Raw genomic sequence first — 21493 nt, 5'->3', positions numbered from 1 at the left:
TTCTCGAATCAGCGTTCAATTGAACCAGAACGGGATGAATGCGTTAGTATTTGAGACTGGATTGGCGATGGAGCTCAAAATCAAAGTAGCCTAGAATGATAACTGGGTATTGAATTGACAAAGAGAATCCCATTGGGTTGTATGTACATGTCAGTTGAATTTGCATACAATTTACCAGCCCTCACCGGGCTTCCTTGCCTATACGCTGTTAGCAATAGTCCACACCGAACCATAATGCACTTACCAGCAATGCACCCTTTCCACCCAGCTCAGCCTCCAGACCATCTGGGTAAGTCTTGGGCGCACTAAGCTTGTCGGGGTAGAAGGTACCAACAGCCGCGCAGAGTCCGAAGACAGAGGCGACGAAGGTGCCCAGTAGGACGAAGCCCCATTGGGGGGTGAAGTGGTTGTAGTCGTGGAGCGCTAGTACACCCATGATATCGTTGTCCTCGTGGCAGGGCTCGCCATAGTTGCGGCGCTCCTGCTTGTCCCAGTAGTCGCCGTACGGGTCGCGGTTTCCTCGCTTCTCAGCGGGAGGGTTGATGTAGCCGCCGTTCTGTCACCATCAGCACTAGATCCTTCCTGCCTTCTCTAGAAAAAGTGGGCGTACTTGGTTCGGGTCTGTGAGCTCAGCGTGGGCCTTCTCAGCGTCGGTGAGGGCGGTTCGGATTTGGGTGAATTGGGGTCGTGGCCGGGCTACGGCGGGGACGACGGCTCGAGCCAGCGGGCGTGCCGCTACAATGCGCCTGGGAAACATGCTAGAGCCGAGTGAGTATTTGCGCGATGCGTGTCTTTGGTGTCTTCGTACGTTGTGGCGCAATTGCGGGGGTTGGATGGGTTGCAGTATTGATGTGTCGTTCGCGATGAGCTCAGTTGCGGCCCCGGTAATGCTTGGCGGAGAAGTGGGTCTAACTGCTCTGCGTAGTACCACGACCGGTCATGGATGTGACACGAAAGGCGTCTACGCGACTGAGCAACCCGACGCCTGCCTGAAAGAATCTGCGGAGGTTCTAGACAGCCTCAGTCACAGCATTCTCAGACGTGATATCCAGCATTCCGCCGTCGTTCACGTCAAAGGGATGGCATGCGCGCCCGTGCCGGTATTTAGCGTGATCCCTACCAAACATTATCGCCGGCTCTGTTTTTACCATCTCACAACTTCGACATAACACCGCATCATCCCAACGCGAACCCGAATTTGAAATCCGACCCCGTCACCGTCACCAGCACGCGTCAGGCTATCTTGCGACCCCGAATTCGAGCTGATATATGTCGATTTGGCCGCGCGCCGGGTGGTCAACAGGCTCCCCAGGCCGCCTCTCTCGCCCTTCCTGAATGGAAGAAGTTACCGCCGCGGATCGCGACATCGACTCCATCCCACCACGCGACTCGGCCGCCGCACACAACCCATCCGACATCACACACAATGGCGAACAGAGCGAGAACGACAGCGCACCTGTGATCAAGGAGGAACATCCGCCGGCACCTGTAAATGGCGATGATGGTGGCGTCATTGAGCGGCCGCCAAAACGGCGGAAACTCGAAGACACCACACCGCGCCGCTCAGCATCACGCGCCGCATCGCCGCCCTGGAAGTCATTCGTGGCTGATGGACCGACGACAGTCTTCGAGAATGGCGTCAGGAAATCATCACGTGTGAGCAAGGATGCTGCACCGCCAACGCCGGAACCTGTAAAGCGGAATTCTCGCCCGGCCAGCAAGGCGACGCAGACCAACGGCACCCCTAAGAACGGCGTCAAGCGAGAGTCGCGCAATGGCTCAGGACCCATGTCTGTCTCGAAAGGGAAGACGCCATCCACCATCACCAAAAAGGTGTCCGCACAGTCTCTGGCAACGCCGGCGCGCAAGTCTGAGCGCCAGAGAAAGCCTCCAGCACTTGCGACAACTTCGCCCGTCACGTCGCCAGCACTGCAGAATGGGTCGCCCGAAGGCACGCGCAAGCGGGTTGGGCGCTCTCGGAGGGGAGCGCAGCCACTTACCGATGATCTAGCTGACGAGCCCATGGACGATGCCGAATCGAACGGACACGACCCCTACGCCGGCCTGTATGGATCGCCCGACGACTCGAACCCATCTATGCCTGCCCCTCGTCTCCGCCTGCGACTGCGAAAGCCCGACCCTCCCAACCGTCATCCCCACCATGCCCCGCCCAAGTCAGAGTACGCGTCGCTCGAAGAGTGGCTAGGACAAGATGACCCGTTAGACGGCGAAGAGGCGCTTCGGATCACACAGGAAAAGGCCGAGGAAGAGGCCGAGCGCCGGCTGCAGATTGTCGAGGCTGCTGAACATGGAGTTCTAAGCCAGGCACGATGCAGCGTATATGCGCCTGAAGCAGCCCCAGAGCCACCGCCACAATACGGACATTGGGACCACGTTGTCGCGCATGCCCTGCACTTCAACAAGCTATTAAAGGAGGAGAAGGCATTCCATCGGCGGACGGCCAAGATCTTGGCCAGAGAAGCATACGACTTCTGGAAGAACAAGTTCAAGCGCAAGAGCCAAGATGAGATCGAACAGGAAGAGACCGAGCGGCAAGTGACGAGATACAAGCAGCTCGTGAAGGATGTCAAGGACGCATGGGGCTTGGTCAGGGTTGAGATCGACAAGGAGCGTGTGGCTAAATATGAGGAGGAACAGTTGCAGCTCGGACACAAAGCCATGGACGACATGTTTAATCAAGCGCAAGAGATTCTGGGTGGTCGTAACGCTGGCGACGGGGCCTCCTCCTTGGTCAGCGAAGATCGTGATTTCGATGAGATGGAATCCGAAAGCGGGGTGTCGCATGCCTCACAACAACAGCACGACGACGATATCATGACTTCCACCTCCGATAGCGAACAAGAGAACGAGCAGGACGAAGATGCGAACCTCACGGCCGAACAACTACGCGAGAAGTACGGACAACTTCCCGATCTCCCCGAGAGCAGCTCCGAGGCAGAAGTCAACTCAAACGACGGCGAAGACGATGACGACGCTGATTCCGAAGAGGGCACTCCTGCGCCAACACCCGATCCCGACCTCGATGTCGACAACACGAACGAGCTTCCAGAGAACCCATTTCAACAGACGAACGGCTTTCACGACCACGAAGAAGATGGGGATAAACAGAAGCCAGACTATATCGATCCTGCTACAGTGGAGCTCGATCAGGTTGATGATGCTTTGCTCGATTCTGAGGACGACAAGGGCTCGGAGTCTGGTAGTGAAGCTTGGTCGAGCAACGAAGGTTCGGATAGCGAGGGTGATGGTCATGAAGAAGCCGGCTCGGAAGAAGACGACGAGAATGAGAGTGAGGGAGAGGACTTAGGCATGATGGGTTTCTTGGCACCTAAAGACATCAAGAAACTGAAAGAGGCCGCCAAGACCGCGATTGACGATGTGGAACCGGAAGACCCGACAACTCAGCCCGAACAAACGAATGGCCATGCTACATCGCCCGCGGAAGTCTACGAGGAGAAGCCACATGTGAATGGTCATGATTCTGTCGCTGAAGTAGACGAGCCACATGTGAACGGGCATTCTGAAACAGAACCTGCTCCTACCGTCGAGGCAGCTGAGTCAACTCCGATGGAAGATGTAGTACATTCCAAAAGCGCTTCTCGATCACGGCATACATCATCCCCACCAAGGACCGAGGTGCCATCCTTACTACGCGGTACCCTCCGAGAGTACCAGCACGATGGTTTGGACTGGCTGGCGAACTTGTACGAATCCGAGACAAACGGAATCCTCGCAGACGAGATGGGTCTGGGCAAGACTATACAGACCATCTCACTTCTCGCCTACCTCGCTGTTCGTCGCGAGATATGGGGACCACATCTAGTCGTCGTACCCACCAGTGTCATGCTCAATTGGGAGATGGAGTTCAAGAAGTTCTTGCCAGGCTTCAAGATTCTGACATATTATGGCGACATCAACGAGCGAAAACGAAAGCGCATGGGCTGGCGCAACACTGGCAAGGACATGTACAACGTCGTCATTACCTCCTACCAGCTCATCCTCCAAGACGCAGCAGCCTTCAAGATGCGTCCCTGGCGTTACCTGGTCCTCGATGAAGCCCACAACATCAAGAACTTTAAGTCTCAACGATGGCAGACTATGCTTAACCTTAGAACAGAGCGACGGCTGTTACTGACCGGTACGCCTCTACAAAACAACATAGATGAGCTTTGGTCGCTGCTCTACTTCTTAATGCCAGCTGGTTTTGCCGGAGAAGGTCGCATCGCGGGACTAGAGGAGTTTACCTTGGCTCTGAAGAATCCCACCTCGCAAATTCTCGATCAAGGTCGGCAGCAGCTTGATGCCGAAGCGCAGAAGGTTGTCAAGCGGCTTCACGAAGTCCTTCGCCCTTATTTACTGCGAAGGCTGAAATCAGAGGTTGAGAAGCAAATGCCAGGGAAATATGAGCACGTTGTCTACTGCAAGCTTTCTAAGCGGCAACGTCAGCTCTACGATGGATTCATGGGCCGCGCCTCGACCAAGGAGATCCTGTCCTCCGGCAACTACATGTCGATTATCAATTGCTTAATGTCATTACGAAAAGTCTGCAATCACCCCGACCTGTTCGAAACACGAGCAATTGTAACGTCCATGGCCATGCCCAAGTCAGTCGCTGCTCAGTACGAGATCAAGGACCTTCTCATCAGGAAGCGTCTGCAAGAGGGCATGGAAGATAAGCAAGTAAATCTAGACGCCTTGAACTTGGTGTTTGCGCGACGGGAACAGACGCAGTTGGGTCATGCTAGACGCACCTACCCTATCCGCGCCACACGGCCCCTGGAGGATCTGATCGAGCGCCAAACACGGCGCATCAACAAACCCATCGACAAGGGCACTTCTTCACTACAAGCGACTATGGCAGCGATGGCGAAGCAAGAGCAAGTGGCCGTTCGGGACCATTTGCAAACATGTCTTAGTCTTACTCGCGCGCGCACCCAGTTCATGCCGATCTACGGAAAGGATATCATTGACGCACTGACCGTCGATTGGCACGATTTTACGTTTGGGGCTATCACTGAAGGGAAGAGAGTGGCTAAGCCTCTCCTCTACCGAACGCATCACACACCACATCCTAACTATCATGGCTTCGGTCAGGCTCAGATGCAGCCAAGACAAGAGGAAGCGATTCACTATGACGTCGTTCAACGGCACCATGGTCTACTCGGATTCAGGTCACCGCGCTCTCATCGTGTCTTGTCTCACTGGCACGATCAACAAATCACCCATTTCTATGATATGATCCCAACATTGGAGCAGCGTGCTGAGGCTATGGAGCCTCTCATTACCCGCTTCACATGTGTTACGCCTGCCGTTGCAGCCGAGGAATTAGCACCTCTGACCCTGTCCAGGCGCGGTGTCCAGCTGATTCGATCGTCGGAGGCAGCTCACCAAAAAGACCCCTTCCATTCTTCGCGCATCCGACAATCGATCGCCTTCCCAGACAAGCGTCTCCTTCAATACGACTGTGGCAAGCTCCAACGTCTTGCAACACTCCTACGAGACCTACAGGCTGGTGGTCACCGTGCGCTCATCTTCACCCAGATGACAAAGGTTCTCGATATTCTCGAGCAGTTCTTGAACATTCATGGATATCGCTACCTACGCCTCGACGGATCTACCAAGATCGAACAGCGTCAGATCCTTACTGATCGCTTCAACAGTGACCCCCGCATCTTATGTTTCATCCTGTCATCTCGATCCGGTGGTCTTGGTATCAATCTCACGGGTGCTGACAGCGTCATCTTCTATGACCTTGATTGGAACCCCGCGATGGACAAGCAGTGTCAAGACCGAGCCCATCGTATCGGTCAAACGCGCGATGTGCACATCTACAAGTTCGTCAGCGAATACACCATCGAAGCCAACATCCTCCGCAAGTCGAACCAGAAACGTCTGCTCGACGACGTCATTATCCAAAAGGGTGACTTCACCACAGACACCTTCAACAAAGTCACCTGGCGCGACGCACTCGATGAGAACCTGGGAATCGACACGAACGACGAAGCGGGTGCAGCCATGGAACGTGTGCTCGGCGAGAAGATTGGACTGTTAGGTGACGCGCGTGTCATGGGTACAGTGGAGGATACCGAGGATCGCACGGCTGCTTCCATCGCACAGAAGGAAATTGTCGATGAGATTCAAGAAGATCAGGTCGACTTCAACGAGAGTCTGAACGCCACGAGAGCCGCCTCGGAAGCCGCTGCTGCCGCCAAAGCGAACGAAGACCTCGACATCGACGGCAACGAGAAGGAGCGGAGGCACGTCGACGAGTACATGCTTAGCCTGTACCGAGAAGAGTATGGCAAAGAACCGTACCGGCCGCCAACGGACCGGCAGAAGAGGAACCGAAAGGGACAGGATCCTCATGTGCGGCACAGAAAGAAGAAATACTAGTAATACGCAATTCTTTCTATTGAGCGACTTTGGGGTTTAGCGAGTGTGTTGGAAACAGGAAAAATCATGTATTAGTAGTTGTACAATCGTAGAAAGAGCGAGTAGCATTTGCATGGTCTGGCGTTTTCTCCGATAGGGAGAAAGAGAAATGAGATTAGTGTACAATCACATCAAAGAAGTACTGCAACTATAGTGAAAGGGTAGGTATGTCTGGCGCGAGAGTTCATTGGTCATGTTGCCAGCATGAACAATGGGGTTACGAACCCGAAGCTACGGAGTCCTTCCTTCACTTATTTAAGCAATCCGACAAAAGAGAAAGAGGCTATGCTGTGTAAGGACCGCTGCGGATGTCAAAGGGTGAAATCCAGAGCCCGCCACTTAGAGTGAACCTTGAGGACTACATCGGTCCGGACGGTGAGTAAGTTCCAACTGTTAGCGATATGTATACTTCAAAGCGAAACACAGACGGTCATCTCTAGTCAACCCGGGTCGTCACCGCCTGCTGGACCCTGACCGTTGCTCCTGCCTTAACCGCTCACTGACAAGACCGCGCTACTAGGCCCAGTACTTTCCGCAGTCACCGGCACATCAGTACAACTACTCATTGAGATACCTGTCACAGCAACCACAATCGCAAGCGATGGCGACTACAGAGAAGAAGGAGAAGCCCAAAAAGGTCACTCCATTGCTCGAGCTGCCCAAATGCTCCAAAACTACTCCCTCACCTGACCCGTAAGCACAAGCGAGGCTATATACAAGAAATTCGCTGACGCACTGAATAGAGATGAATATGGCGACATGATTACCGTTGTGGTCGGTTCCGGTGAGGAGATGCGCAAATTCTACACCTACAAAGGCCTTCTTGCCCACTACTCCACCTACTTCAAAGCTGCCCTAAAAGACGAATGGAGAGAAGGGGCTTCTAAAACCGTCGAACTGAAGGAAGACAATCCGGAGGTCTTCAAAGCCTTCTTCCATTGGATCCACACGGGAAAGCTCTACTTCGCGCTCGACGCTTCAGGGAAAATCCCTCTGAGTCAGATGCTCATTTGCGAGATCTTTGTTTTTGGCGATGCACGCGGAAGTCCTGATCTCTGCAACACCGCAATCGACGTGCTTCTTCAGAAGACACATCAGGAGTGGAGAGTCCCGCTCGCCGAAGCTCCCTATGTGTACCAAAACACCCTTCCAGGATCAGCTCTTCGTAAATTTCTTGTGGATGACGCCGTCGAAACTTATCGATTCGAGAGGCTTTCAGACCCGAGCCAGCGAGAACATGAGTTGCTACGATGGCCCCAAGAGTTCCTTGCCGAGATTGTCGTAGCATTCGTGGCTCTTGGATCGACTCCCATTCCGTCATCGGCAGGTTACGGAACCTTGTCTTACAACAAGAACAACTGGGTTACATACATCAAGCCTTTGATATGTTCAAGGTATCACGATCACCCAGCACCTCCGGCTTGATCGCGTTGATGCCGGTACGACGCTCTATGCGCGCGGAAAATCGGGTTGGAGAATACACGATCGCTCTTGTCTCATAATACAATGGGATAAGGATGCTGGACAACTACGGGAGGGCGGCTCCACGACGCAAGCTTGGATCACCAGGATCTTGATAGTTGGATGAATGGAAACTTGTTGCCCACTCCCTATGGTGATCATCTCAATGAGTGAAACGTGACATCTCTTTCGCACCTCCTCTACCATGTTTCCTATTCTCTCTCTCTGACTCAGTCGCAGCAAGCAAACAGCGGGTGCCGCCCTCTGCAGCCCGGTGTATGTGGTCTCCTGGAGCAAAAATGTCAACCGCACCCAATTCTTCTCATTATAACCCAATTTGACAACCAAAACCTTCACATACGACCATAGGATCTTGAACTCAGCGCTTCCCGTCTGCTCAGCGGTACTTAAGCAAGATACCGGCGCATTAGTACCTGGGTGGGTGACCACCAGGGAATACGCGCTGTTGTATGTTTTTGCCATTCTTTTTGCCCACGGTGGGGAAGGAAACGACGCTCCATGACGGGGCGTGAAGCTGTCACGGCGTCGCCTTGAGTGTCTATTTTTGCACAGAGCGCTGTATCAGGAACTTGACTGGACATGTCGCGGCTCATGTTGGTATCGTGATCTTCAGTCTAGACAGCTGGTGTGGGGGATCTTCGGGCAGGCTCGGCGACGCGACTGCGAAAGCCAGAAGAAGAACTCTGGTGCCTGCCCGCCAGAAATCCCACGTCAACTTTAACTTCTTCTTGCACTACCCACGGAAAGGTGTGTGCTCAACATCTGTTATACACGTCGCAATAGCACTTCTCATATGCGGGACAGCTGGTTCACGTTAGCAGCGGCGCAACGAGACTTCGATCGATTCAGTACTTACTAAACGGGCTCCTGCCCAAACAGAATATGCCAAAGGTACTCGAACACCCTTCCGCTTGTCTCGTCCTTCAGCGGAGTTTCCATCAACCACGTGTAATACCTTTGGTACTGGTCCAACGACCGCTTTCGTACTTGCTCGCTCGACACGGCGAACTGCGCGCAGCAAGGCGTCGCCAGTATATGTGGTACATCCGTATTGTTGAACAGGTCTCGCCACGCGTCCGGCATCGCTGCTTCGATCGTTCGATGCTCCTCAGGCGGATCTCGGAACGGCATCACTTCGTGCGGACAGCCGGGATCGTTGACGCAACGCAGATTCGCGTAGCCGTTGCTCTGGATGAAGTTGACGTTGAGGCTTTGCAGAGAGACGACGTTGGAATGTTCTTGGTTGTCGGTATGCCATGCAATCGGATAGCCGTCCTTGTGTGGATGAATGAACGCAATTGTTGAGGGTAGGTTGTTGTAATTCTGCACGATGTATGCGAGGTACGCATTTGCTTCCATTCCTTTGTTCCGGAGGGTGCGGAGAGTGCTGTTAGTCATCGGATCTAGGGTCGATATGTTATGTGGAGTTTCAGTGTCGATGTCGTAAATGGCTGCTTGCCAGTCTGGTAGATCGGTTTGCACCCAGTCTGTTTCATCGGTGGGAAGCTTTGCCATTACCACGACGCGATCAGGTAGGGATGGAGTAGGCGTCGCGACAGCAGTACTTTGCGTCGATGTGCTTATATGTTGAGAGGTGGTGGAAGTCGATGGCATTTTCTCTTTCGCGCCTGCATTCGCATTCTCTTGCTCAAATATCTCTTGCTTTTCTTCTGCTTCCGTTGCCTCATATCGCCATGGCTTTTCATCAACGCTCGGCTCGGCCGGTCCTCTTTCGGCGACATTGAAATGGGCGTCAAAGAGATACCAGGAGCAGAGCAGGAACACTGCCAACACCAAAAACTCGATTTGTCTACGGGAACGCATCATCGCTTGATGGCAAGTGGGTCGAGTGCACGAGAGGTAATGAGATCGGGCATGCGACAGCTGATTCCAAGAAGTTGTTCGGGAAATAGTATTGTGAGCGCGTGCACAGGCGATATCGAGCGCGTAGAAAGATTGCCGATTACCGGATCGTGAAAGCAACTGCGCCGTGCAGTCTGAAGCACACACACAGAGGTATCGTGAAATGCGACAGAAAATGGAATCTTCCGTCGCAGCTGGCAATCTACCGATGCGACATTGCGGCACAGCTCCTTTAGTATCAAGACACGTACAAGGAGTTGCGCGCGGTTATGCCATCGGCGCTAAGCGGCGCGCGCTGGTTGGTGAATTTGTGAGGCTCACGTACATGTACGCTAACCCCATGTGATTGCGATGCAGCAGGGCATGAACTGAGCGTAGTACAACACCAAATTCGGTCAGATATGCTACACGACTCGTTTAAGCGCTACTGCCTGAAAGTACCTTACAGCCTTGCTGTTCCCCTACTCCCGCTGTTTTCAGCTTTCCAGTCCTCCCGTACGTCGTCACTTCCGAATTTGCAACACCAAACGTTGCAATGGGTCTCCCGGTAGGCCTGTTCTCGTTATTTCTAGGGATTCTACACTTTGCGATCTTTGCGAAAAGTCAGTGTCAGCCACAGCCTATTGTCGCACCCATCCAGAATGTGTCTTTACCCAACGGGGCCTCCGTGAGAGGGATCTCCATGACAGTCGGTTCTAATGACCAGAACATCTCATTTTTCGCCAGCGGGTAAGTCTAATTGCATCACTCAGCTTGAGAATTCCCCATAGCTAACTGGCAATCGATAGCGATTACAACGAGACCTACATCTACGGAACCGATGGACGTTGCACAAAGGCCTACTCATCTAGAGCATGCGTGACATTCCGTGGCGGCGCATACGATGCATCAGAATCTTCTACGGACAAGTCAATCGGTGATCGAAAAGACAGCGACGGCTTCAAGGCCGACTGGATAGAAGACACTCTCAGCTTTGGCGATAACACCACGCTTTCTACATTCGGATTCGGCGTTCCGGAACAGGATCTCAACCAAGCTTTCACCAGCCAGTCTCAACTTGGACTAGGCAGCAACTCGTCCTTCCTGAACGCACTCTTATCCGCCGGTGATATAGGCACGAAAGCATACTCAATGTTTTGGGGGCTGGTCGGTGGCCCTGTGGAGAAGCAGACGCGGGGCTCGCTGGTTCTCGGTGGCTTGGACAGATCATTAATCACGGATGAAAACGACAACTTCACGGCCTCGCTATACCATGGCGGTAAATGTGGAACGGGTATGGTAGTAACCATTGGCGACATCCTTCTCAACTGGCCCAATGGTACCGATGTGAGCGTCTTCATGGGTTCACAATCAGCGGCTATGCAAGCATGTATTAGTCCCAGTTTTGCAGGGCTGATGTCTCTTCCACTGAGCTACTACAATAACTTTTGGTCGCTCGCCGGTGGAACGCCACCAGATGACAAGACGGAGGCGAGAAGCCTTGGTATCAACTACTTCACGATGCTCTTTGAGCCAAACAACGTGTAGGTGTAATGATAATTCTTTCCCAAAGATAGATAGCTAACGCTCAAGGTGTAGTTACTACGGTGGTCTAACGATCCAACTCCAAAACAGCATCTCAGTAAAGATCCCCAACACTGAGCTAGTCGTTCCCGATACATATATCGCCTCCGATGGCGCGGTTCAGACGAATACATCGGTCCGCAACGTCGTGATCAACTCTCTTCAATTCGAGAACGACAACGATTTACCAGTCCTTGGCCGCCTTTTCATGAGCTCTGCCTACCTAATGGTCAATCAAGATGCCGGAATGTTCTCCGTCTGGCAAGCAAACACCGGATCAAAGACTTCCGACATCGTCGCAGTCGATAAGCAAAACAATGTGGTCAGCGAGTTCTGCGCGAACTCTAAGGGGGGCTCGCCTAGCGCTACATCCTTGCCCACGTCTTCCGCCACATCCCCGCCACTAAAAGAAACGTCGAAATTATCAGGTGGCGCGATAGGCGGCATAGCTGCTGGTGCAGTGGGCGGTATTGTCTTGCTGGGCGCCATTGGCTTCTTTTTGTATCGTAGACGGCGATCAACTGGCGCTGCAACGGAGGTGGCACAAGAACAAGAATCGCAAACAGCAGATGTGAAATTACCGACGTATAGTGAGCTGCCAGTAGCCGCTCATGAGCTTCCTGAAGCCCGGTATCATGTAGCAGAGCTGGATGGTAGAGCTGTTGACGGTAGTAGATATCAGTACAGAAATTAATCTCTTAATGTATATATAGCCTTCACTCATATTACAGTTGAATAATTTGATGGTAAATGAATGATAAATTGAGGTATAGACCGAAGTCACAGCAAAGTCTATGGACAAGAAGGTAACGTGGTATCAAGAAGGTAAAAGGTAAAAAGGTCGTAACTCGTGATGCGTCTATCAAGACAGCAAACTTCTAAGCAGTGGCGAAGATCTTGCCAATGCTAGACAGGCTCTGGCCATCAGCAGAGATGAGGTACTTCTGGTCGGTGCTAGGTGCGACCATGTGGTAGGCGTAACGCTCGATCCAGGGCTGAGCATCCATCCAGGGAAGGACCTGCTTAAGGAACTCGTCGGCGTTGCCAGAAGTGACACCAAACTCGGTAACCCAGACGGGCTTGTTGAAGGTCTTGTGGAACTTGGTGAGGTAGTTCTTGAAGTCTTGAGCGTTGTCCCAGGCGTAGTAGTGGGCGACGACAAAGTCGATCTGGCAGCCGTTGCAGGCAGACATGAATTGCTTGAGGTAGTTGATTCCCTTGTTGGGCTCGTCGGCGTTGGTGACGGAAGGAGAGCCGATGCGGAGACCCTGGGCGGCGAGGGGCTGGATGAACTTCTTGTGGGTTGCAGCAGCAGTGGCGACGTCGATGTTGGAGCCTCCACCACCAGCTTGGTCGGGCTCGTTGAAGCTCAGTACGTGCGAAACCTTGTAGTTCTTCTTCGCATTGGCGATGTTGGTGTTCCAGCCCTCAGTGCACCACTGCTGGTTGGAGTGGAGAAGGGGAACGTATTCAAGGTCGAGGGGTGTTCCGTCGATGACTGCCTCCCAGTCGTACATCCAGGAGACCTTGGAGCCGGCGAACTTGTGAGTCCACTGGGATCCAGAAACACCGTTGTGGTTCTTGGGGAAGGCAAGACCACGCTTGCTTCCACCACGTGCCTGAAGAGGAGATGCCTCGATCATAGAGGAGAGGCCAGCAAGGGCCAAAATGAAGGTAGAGGTAAGCATAATGAATGAATGAATGACAGATCAGTTGATCAAGGAATGACTGTGGGGTTGCTAGAGAGCGTGGTTGAGTTGGATCTTCAAAGGAGTGAGATACCGCTTCATGGTGCCTTCCTCGACTTACTTATATTTACGGAAATTAGGAAGCGCCCACAGTGAACGGAACTAACAGCTGTGGCCCACCGCCTGTGCGAGCCAGCGCATGGCGTAGCCTTCTCGGCCTTTCCTGCAGTGTTTCACCCAAGCCTACTGCCAACTCCGAAAATCCACGTGCGATAAGACCATCTCCCGCAAGCCCGGTCTGACGGCGCCGGTTGTGGGGTTTGACCATTCGTCAATCTTGGTAGGGCTGTAGGGGCCAAGCTTGATGTGGAAATTACACGTCGGGTAGCCGTCAAATCACGATGCTGACGATTGATCGTCGCCCGCCGAGTCGCTGGAGCCACGTTGGTTTTCGCGGCATATGCACGAGAAGATCTTGCGTAGTAGTGGGCTTGGGGAGCGACGTTGGGGACCTAACGCAGCATCCATGTCTAGGCTGGCTGTCTGTTCAGGAACAGCGCAGGCACAAACAGGAACAAGTTTTTGGTGACCGGACGAGGCATTGTTCTGGACTGCGGACTGACTTGGGGTGGAGCGCGCTAAGCAGATTAAGGCAGGCGTCGCCCGACTTCAAAAACGTCCCGCGCAGATCCTCACCATTTCGAGTTCACCCATGCACAAATCACCAACGACAACGTGTAATGCTGTCATGCGAATCGAGACGATACGAGGTGCGTCATGATTCATCGCAGGTTGCGACGACAGTGCTGCGCGCATTGAGCTTTGTTGTGCAGTAAGGACCTCCGAGACAGAAAGTAAACAAGGCTTTGCTTTTCTGACTTTCTCATAATTTGGATGCGCCCACCAATCATAACCATGAGACAAGCCTAGAAATGCCATGGGCCCGTACCGAGCCGCAATCTTCCGTCAACCACCAGGAACGCCTGCTGTCCATCCGGCGGCATCTTCAGGCGGTGCCGCAGGCGACGGCGTCGACGCCTCGCGTGCTTTTGACATTTTCACGTGGCGCTCCCAACACGGCTGATACTCCACGGCTTTCTACTGTGGCCTCTGAACGCCGAGGTGAATGACACTTGACGACTGGTAAAGGTCGAGACCCTTTTACAACCAAGTCGCTTCATTCGCTCTCACATGTCAGCGCGATGTCGGTCCACAACTCTGGAATCTGGCATTTGGGCTGCAGTCCACAAACTTCTGTCAGCCTCTACAGAACAGACTTTGATAGTTCTCCACTCCGTCACCGATCATAGGTTGTACGCAAAACTCTGCCTCATCCCCGCTTTCGAGCGCTCACAGCACGTAAGACGTTCCACTCGCGTGTTGAAAATTGCGTTTTCCGCAGCAAGATGCCGAGTACTGTCGGTTGTTGTGATAGAAAGAGACGTCTGGGACCTAAGCATGTCTGAAGGAAGACCTGGGCCCTTCGTGCCGGGCTCGAGTACCATGGTAAGAGCGAGACCGGCACTTGCATTACATGAACGGCCTCGGGAATCTTGAGAAAATCAGACTCACATCCGACAGTCCCCACGTATCAGCATACACGGAGCAGACATTTTACTACCATACGTAAGTGTCGGTTGTAACCAAGCGACTACGCTGCGCTAACGCACGCGCAGTGCAAGCACCGGGTGAAGGAATTGCCGTTCGTTGAGTTCTAGCGTGAACGACTGCATTGCAGTAGCAGGCGCGACAGCAGTTCCCCGCCCGCGAACAGAAACATGGAATGAAAACGTTGCATGTTGGCTGCATTACCTCGATGCACACACTTTCAGCAGGAGAACCGAGCAGTTCGTATTTTGCGACGGCGCCGTTGACCGCGCGGCACTTTCACGGCCCGACATCCTCGTACCTCGACACTTTGCGTTTGAACACCCGTCCAAGCCTATCGTACTTACGTCATGTTGCTGGATACCACCTGGGTACATTGATGCATGCGCATCGGTTGAGAAAAGCATGATCAGTCGCTTGAACACTGCTTTTATCAGCCACCTCCCTGTGGAGTCTGTGGCTTTGACCTTGTTGTGGCTCGTTGATAAGGAAAAAGCACTAAACGCGGAGAAAGCACAGAGGAAGCACTGATGCTGTCAATAGCTGTACGAACTCGTGTTGCTGCCAAGGGGCAACTCCATCGCAATCTTGCTATTATTGACAACGGCGAGGCTGGCATGAATCATTGAAGGAGACTGTGCGCGATGCGGAGAAGGCCATGATGTGGACTTTGCTCCTGTCTTGACAACGGTCGATACGAAAACCTTCCGGTGGCATCGTGATAGTCGATGCGTCGGCTCTCCCTATACAGTCTGTGTTCTTCAAAGGCCTCAATACGTGGCTATAGGCATGGATGGGCATGAGTCGATAAACGGAAGTCTATTAATAACCATCGGCTTTAACGTCGTCGACGATGAACATGGGATAACGTTTTGACATGTATTGGCAAGAGAACAACAATTTGGCAACAAGACAACACAGACAGAGCGAGGCTCGCTTTCGCGCAAGGCATTCCCGTAAGAACGCTTTGGGGACTGCATTTCCCTGGTGTGGGTATATTGCATCGACTTTTCCGAATCGGCAGGTCATCAGAAACACCCGTACCGTTTTTTGATATGCGATGAGATACGCGGGCTGGAACTGGCATGCGTTTCTTGTGAGCTTGCTAGCGAAAAGCAGACTCTGTTCCCGCATGGAATGAGCTCATGCGCGATTTTTGGAGAGAGCGAAGTCAGGATTGAGGTATAGACAACGCAGATAGCGAAGAGTGAAGAGAAGGCTTTATACTCCTTCGCTACAGTCGTTCTATACTCGCACGTTCTCATGCTATCTATACATACGCCATTTCGCCCAAGCGACTACGTCACCGAAGTTAAGACATACAGACTTTGATCTTAGTGTACTGAAGGCACGAGTCTCATCTTGAAATATCATCGGTGAACTTGGCGGAAACGTCTCATGGTATTGTTCCATATCTCTTTTTTGTTGGACAGCTCGCACATAAACTTTGTGCCTGTATCTTTCGATGATTGTAAGCACCGCTGAAGTAAAGAAGCAATGGAAGACGGTAATGGGGGATTGTTTGCATTGAAAGCCTCCTAGCTGCCGCGTGGAATGTATCTTGCGCTACCTGTAATTCTCATGTGATCTTCGCAAGTATGTTTGGAAAGGCCCCGGGGTAATATAGTACTGAACATGGGGACGAAGATATCGTCTGGGTTCGGTATTTGAGAATATCGTGGATGGTAAACCCCGCTGGTGGAGGCAACACATCATATCAACACTGTCGATTTAAGGAAGAGGCGGAAGGACCGCAGGACATACGTAGTAGAGGAGTCGATTCCAGAGAAATTCTCACATCGCAACGTGATAGTATGATTTTGGAAAAACTCACTTTTGCTGTTGTGACCGAATGTTGGGAGAAAGAAGACTTGTAGCAAGCAGAGAGGGTATTTACACCCCTTTTCTAGCTCTTTCCCGGCTCATGTGGCGTCCACATTGAACCTTCAGTTACCGAGAAGCTGTCATAGCCCGTATCAATGCTTTCACATCGTCATACGTTAGTTGTGATAATGTTTGGAGCAGAACACCAAGCAGCGGTCATAGCCTTAAAAAGGCGATTGTTTAAGTAGTAGAATGCGGCCAGCAAAGCGCTCCGCCAACATTTGTCGGTAATAGTAAAATTTTAAGTAGGGCTTTGCGATCAGGTTCTTCTCATGTCTCCGCTAGCACTCCGTTTTGAGAAGAGGAAGAAGGCGGTAGAGTTGAAAGCCGCTGGAAGGGAGGAAAGCAGTACTCTTTTATATTGTGGACTCCCGCTAAGAGCACCAAACATGGGAAACCACCTACTGGTTTTGGATATGTAGAGTCCTTCGATTGCGTGAAATGTTATTGCAGGACTTCGATCGCAGTCATGCACTGATCCTGCGAAAATCTTTAGGGGAACCTTGGAAGGCTCATGATAGACATAGATATTGTTTTCGATATCCAGGAAGAGGGGGAAAGACATGAGAATTTGGTTTCCATTTTTTGATAGACAGAACACACGGGCGCAGCACATGAGCACATGGTTGACGTTATTTTGCTCCCGTGATGGAGTGATAGTGGATTGGAAAAGGAGTGAAAGGTCTACGTAAGAGGGTTTATATAGACATCCCCGTATCGCGCAACCAGACAAAAAAGAAACATGTCTGGTCTTTCGGTTTTTCTATGGAGTAAAGTACCCGTGGCCATCCTGGTGAGCCGATGATTTTCAATCCAACTGTCAACTTAGAAAGGCGGGCAGCCGCCAAAAAGTCATTCGGCATCGTAGTATATCTTTTTTGTTGAACGAGAGAAGGCGCGACAGAACTCCATAATGATTTCTGAATGGCACTTTGGAAGAGAAGCAGGAGTCGACACCATGGCTCATTCATCGTCGCTTTGAGTGAAATGAAGGAGTGGAATGTCAAAGTAAGAAAGAAGAGGAGAAGAGCAGAACTAGATAGCTTTTATACCAGCGAGAGCAGTCCATGTTCATTCCCGTCAATTCATTGTGTGACAAATGTCTCAACTCTCTCGATCATGGGGGGTCCGTAGGCGTCTTTTGCTAAAGAGCAGAGCAAATGCTCACTCACTCCATGCACGACTACTTTCTTGTTTTTGAACTGCAGGCTCTGTCGCAACGAAGAACACATCGTGATAAGTACGGAGATTTTGTAGCAGATCATACAAAGTGATCCGATTTGTTTCGGCGCATTCAAACGATGCCGGCAAGTTTTGGGAATGGTGGAAGGCGACCGTGGGAAGGCGGGACATGCGCACGGACGGCCGCGCTTTTGGAAGTTGACACACAGGACATGTTCGTCTCGCAGAATGTTTTCGATTTGTTAAAACCCCTTCTCCAATCTCTTCATACACAAAACAGAAGTTGGTCTTTGGTGCTTGTCAAAAACATTGTAGAAGAGGGGAAATGCGGCGGAGTGGAAGTTTGAAATCTTCTGCTGGAGCAGTGCCATGCGGCGATACCTTGCATGTTTTTGGAAGCATTGGATCTGGTGAGATGGCACTCTTTCGGTGAGCCCATGAGGAGCTGAGCTACTGGTCTTTTGGGGAAGTCAAGTCCAAGAAAAGATCTGGACGGATGATACATGACAGTTCGCGGTGCTCGGATGCTTTTGTAGGCCTTCATTGATCAGAGCAAACATAATCTCAGAACCCGGGTCTTTTTGATAGAGATGCGGAAGGTAAGACGCAACTCATAGATATAGGTGCTCTCCGTTTTGGAAAGACGAGTACGAAGTATGTAGTATAAGAGACAGCAGAAGCACAATGACGAGAGAGAATTTATATAGACAAAGACAGCCAAGACGGAACGATGAAAAGTGATGTAGAAGTCCAGCATCCTTCCCCCACTCAGAGCAGTCTAAACACCTACAAATGCCGCTCAACGTGATCACATAACGCAAGCAGACGCTACCCACACAATGAATGACATGACGTGATATCTAACGCTCAAAACGCCCTCGACGCCGGGTATAACGCTTCAAGTCCCATCATTCAAGATCTACGGCCCGCCCTTTGGAGACTGACGGAATTCCACAAAATTGTACGGCACTGCACTCACGCCCACGTAGCGACCTTGTTTGGGATCGTATACAGCGTGCACACTGACCGTTATCTTCGCTCGCTCGCCGTATACCTCGACGAGGCCCATCACCACGAAGGCGCCGCGCGGGACCGGGTGTGGGTACGGTTTGAACGTTCTGCGAAAGTCGGCCTGGAATTGCGACAGGTCTAGTGTGAACTTCTTGGGATCGATTGTGACGCGGTCGAGGTCCTTGGTAGCGCCGTCGACAGGTGCGACAGAGGGCGACGCACCTGGCTGCTGGGTAGGTGTCGCAGACGTGGAGAACGGGCGTGAAGTGACGCTCGTCGTGGGGTTCGCCGATGATCGCGGGTTGGCGCTTATTCTTTGAACGAGCTCCTGGACGGTCTCGGTCTTCGATTCTGGACTCCAGCCCATATAGACTTTGAATCCTTTCCATGAGCTTCCTAGTTTGCTTGTTGTGTTGTTGTATAGGGCCTTCGCTGCCTCCTTGGGATAGAATAGCCGATTCAGGCGGTGGTGAACAGTGCTGTCGACTGGTCGAGTTGCCTTCCGCAACGTTCCATCCTCCAACAGCTCTATCCCGGGCTGTTCGTATTCGTTGGGCGTGGTGTCTGGAAACTTGACCTCAATCCACACTTTGCCTTTGCTCGTGTCGATTTTGCCGGCTTTTGCGACGAGAATTGGGTGCTTGGCGAAAGCGTTGCGTACTCTGTATACTAATTCTCCTGTCACGTTGTCAGTACATGAACCACATGCTCGGACAAGGATATCGTACCTCGTATCTTGTCAATCCTTGGACGGTCTGTCGCCAGCTTCTTGAACTGTTGCCATTCTGGATCTGACCCTTTCCAAAATCTCTTCGGCTTTAGCCTCGAAAAGCCGGTGGGTATGAATAGTATAGGGTCGTATTCTTCGTCGTCGTCTTCGTCTTCATCGTCTGCTTCTCGGCCGACCGTTGTCCACCCGCCGTCGTTGACCTCTTCAACTTCAACACTTATGCTAATATATCTCGAGATTCCGTAAATGGCCGCTCCAACAGCGACGGCACCAACTAATCGTCTGTGGACAGTTAGCACATGGAAAGTACAGGGGATGTGTGAAGCGACTCACGACCTGCTGAGGAATGGTCGCCCTATACGCACTCGTTGTATTATGACTCGCTCGTGGCCATCTCGTGCTGCCGATCGGACTATGCGCGCATGCGGTATCCGGTTCAAGAGGGAGAAGTTGCGCCGAAGCACCAGTGGCGTAGACATTGGTCTGGCGCAGGCGGAAGCGAGTGTTATGAGAATGAGGAACGCAAGATCAAGTAGAGAGACATTTAGGTCTTTCTAGAACAAAGAATGCGCGTGAAGCTGTACGGCGTTAACAAGTGAATGCGGTTGATAGCGCCCCACGGGTTGTATCACTGATAGTTGCGGGCGGAGGTGAGGCAGGTTCGGCGCTAGTTCCGTCTAGGTCGCAGCGCAGCTCAGGATGGCGATGATGCACCTGCATCATCGCAGAACGTCTTCAACTCCATCCTCACCGCCACCATGAAGCTATCCGGGGCCTTTGTCGCCTCATCGCTGTACTGCACCGTCCTTGCAGCTCGCCCCACCGTCAGTCCCGAGACTGCGCGTCTCGTCATCGCCCAGCGCCTGGGCCTATCGCGATTCCACTCCGTCGAGCACCCCGACGCCGAGACAATCAGACACATCAACACGTATGGAGGAAGGCACCAGAAGCTGTTTGGCGCAGACGATGCAGAGCAATCCAAGGCGCACCTGCTGATGTGGGTGGAGGGCGCCGAGCAAGATGAGGCAACAGGTGGGCATACGTGACGACAGCATCGCGAAGGATACGACTAACCGGAGCTCTCAGTCATCATCAACGATGGATCAGACCGCACACACGACTTTGCGATATCGAGTGCGCCATCTGTCGAGGACAACGAGCGCCTGGTCATGGACTTCATAGCACAAGCCAAGTCGCTGCCGGAACTCTCAGACCCCCAGCAACGGACATACACGTCCAACTTCGACATTGAGTCGGCGCTCCCACCGAACGAGAAGTCGGACGCCTACAATGGCTACCTCAACATCTGGACCACCGGCACGAAAGACGACCTATCGACCGAGCAGATTGCCCAGGTGCTGAGCAGCGTCAACAAGAAGGCCGAGGAGACGGGCTTCTCCACGACTGTCGTCATGATGCCGCGTTCAGCCAAGTCCAAGTCCAAGCGCGCTGCCCAACCGTGGGGCGCCTACGATGTCCCCTCCAAAGAGGCCCGCCGCCAGAACCCCGAGGCAATCCTCTCCTCCCAGCCCGTACCTGCGGTCTCCAAGGTGCCTGACCTGGAAGACTTCCCCGTCGTCATTGCGGCCGACAACAAGAAGGGACCTGTTCGCGGTATCCTTCCTAGCTGCTTCAAGTCCATGTCGGCTTGCGAGACTCAGACCCACAACTGCTCCAGCCACGGCGAGTGCAAGCTCCTCCACAAGGGACGTGGATCCGGTTCCGGTCAGGAGACAGTTGACTGCTATGGATGCGCCTGCGCCGCTACGGTCGAGCACAAAGACGGAAAGGGTATGGAGGGCCAGAGAAAGGTCACCTACTGGGGCGGCCCCGCTTGCCAGAAGAAGGACATCTCGGTTGAGTTCTGGCTCTTTGTTGGTGCCGGTGTCACTCTGGCCTTCTTGATCTCTGCTGGTATTGGTATGCTCTACAGCATGGGTGCCGAGGAGCTGCCCAGTGTTATCGGTGCCGGTGTCAGCGGTCCCACGAGGAAGTAAGATCTCGATATGTGTATGAACTGGGGGAGATA

General features: G+C 52.6%; 8 protein-coding genes across 8 annotated transcripts; 4 read left to right on the top strand and 4 right to left on the bottom strand.

The window, feature by feature from the left end:
* Positions 1 to 171: 171 nt before the first annotated feature.
* J4E90_003949 (uncharacterized protein) lies at positions 172 to 757 on the bottom strand (the record flags this gene model as incomplete). Its single annotated transcript, XM_051433515.1, has 3 exons — positions 172 to 198; positions 245 to 556; positions 611 to 757. 3 exons carry the CDS (start codon positions 755 to 757, stop codon positions 172 to 174), a joined length of 486 nt encoding a protein of 161 aa, XP_051292033.1.
* A 578-nt stretch (positions 758 to 1335) lies between these two features.
* J4E90_003948 (uncharacterized protein) lies at positions 1336 to 6414 on the top strand (the record flags this gene model as incomplete). The annotated part of the gene is made up of 1 exon (XM_051433514.1): positions 1336 to 6414. One exon carries the CDS (start codon positions 1336 to 1338, stop codon positions 6412 to 6414), a length of 5079 nt encoding a protein of 1692 aa, XP_051292032.1.
* Positions 6415 to 7054: 640 nt separating this feature from the next.
* J4E90_003947 (uncharacterized protein) lies at positions 7055 to 7878 on the top strand (the record flags this gene model as incomplete). The annotated part of the gene is made up of 2 exons (XM_051433513.1): positions 7055 to 7146; positions 7197 to 7878. 2 exons carry the CDS (start codon positions 7055 to 7057, stop codon positions 7876 to 7878), a joined length of 774 nt encoding a protein of 257 aa, XP_051292031.1.
* A 912-nt stretch (positions 7879 to 8790) lies between these two features.
* Positions 8791 to 9762, bottom strand: J4E90_003946 (uncharacterized protein; the record flags this gene model as incomplete). Its single annotated transcript, XM_051433512.1, has 1 exon — positions 8791 to 9762. The coding sequence occupies one exon, from the start codon at positions 9760 to 9762 to the stop codon at positions 8791 to 8793; it is 972 nt and encodes a 323-aa protein (XP_051292030.1).
* A 571-nt stretch (positions 9763 to 10333) lies between these two features.
* Positions 10334 to 11936, top strand: J4E90_003945 (uncharacterized protein; the record flags this gene model as incomplete). Its single annotated transcript, XM_051433511.1, has 4 exons — positions 10334 to 10359; positions 10587 to 11321; positions 11377 to 11816; positions 11872 to 11936. The coding sequence occupies 4 exons, from the start codon at positions 10334 to 10336 to the stop codon at positions 11934 to 11936; spliced, it is 1266 nt and encodes a 421-aa protein (XP_051292029.1).
* A 303-nt stretch (positions 11937 to 12239) lies between these two features.
* On the bottom strand, positions 12240 to 13004 carry J4E90_003944 (uncharacterized protein; the record flags this gene model as incomplete). The annotated part of the gene is made up of 1 exon (XM_051433510.1): positions 12240 to 13004. The coding sequence occupies one exon, from the start codon at positions 13002 to 13004 to the stop codon at positions 12240 to 12242; it is 765 nt and encodes a 254-aa protein (XP_051292028.1).
* A 5638-nt stretch (positions 13005 to 18642) lies between these two features.
* J4E90_003943 (uncharacterized protein) lies at positions 18643 to 19943 on the bottom strand (the record flags this gene model as incomplete). The annotated part of the gene is made up of 3 exons (XM_051433509.1): positions 18643 to 19412; positions 19463 to 19680; positions 19798 to 19943. 3 exons carry the CDS (start codon positions 19941 to 19943, stop codon positions 18643 to 18645), a joined length of 1134 nt encoding a protein of 377 aa, XP_051292027.1.
* A 279-nt stretch (positions 19944 to 20222) lies between these two features.
* Positions 20223 to 21461, top strand: J4E90_003942 (uncharacterized protein; the record flags this gene model as incomplete). Its single annotated transcript, XM_051433508.1, has 2 exons — positions 20223 to 20496; positions 20551 to 21461. The coding sequence occupies 2 exons, from the start codon at positions 20223 to 20225 to the stop codon at positions 21459 to 21461; spliced, it is 1185 nt and encodes a 394-aa protein (XP_051292026.1).
* Between the last annotated feature and the right edge of the window lie 32 nt (positions 21462 to 21493).

The sequence above is a fragment of the Alternaria incomplexa genome (genome assembly GCF_024043165.1).
Source record: "Alternaria incomplexa strain BMP 0042 chromosome Unknown scaffold_5, whole genome shotgun sequence".
Classification (NCBI taxonomy): domain Eukaryota; kingdom Fungi; phylum Ascomycota; class Dothideomycetes; order Pleosporales; family Pleosporaceae; genus Alternaria; species Alternaria incomplexa.
This window is presented reverse-complemented; position numbering and strand designations above follow the sequence as displayed.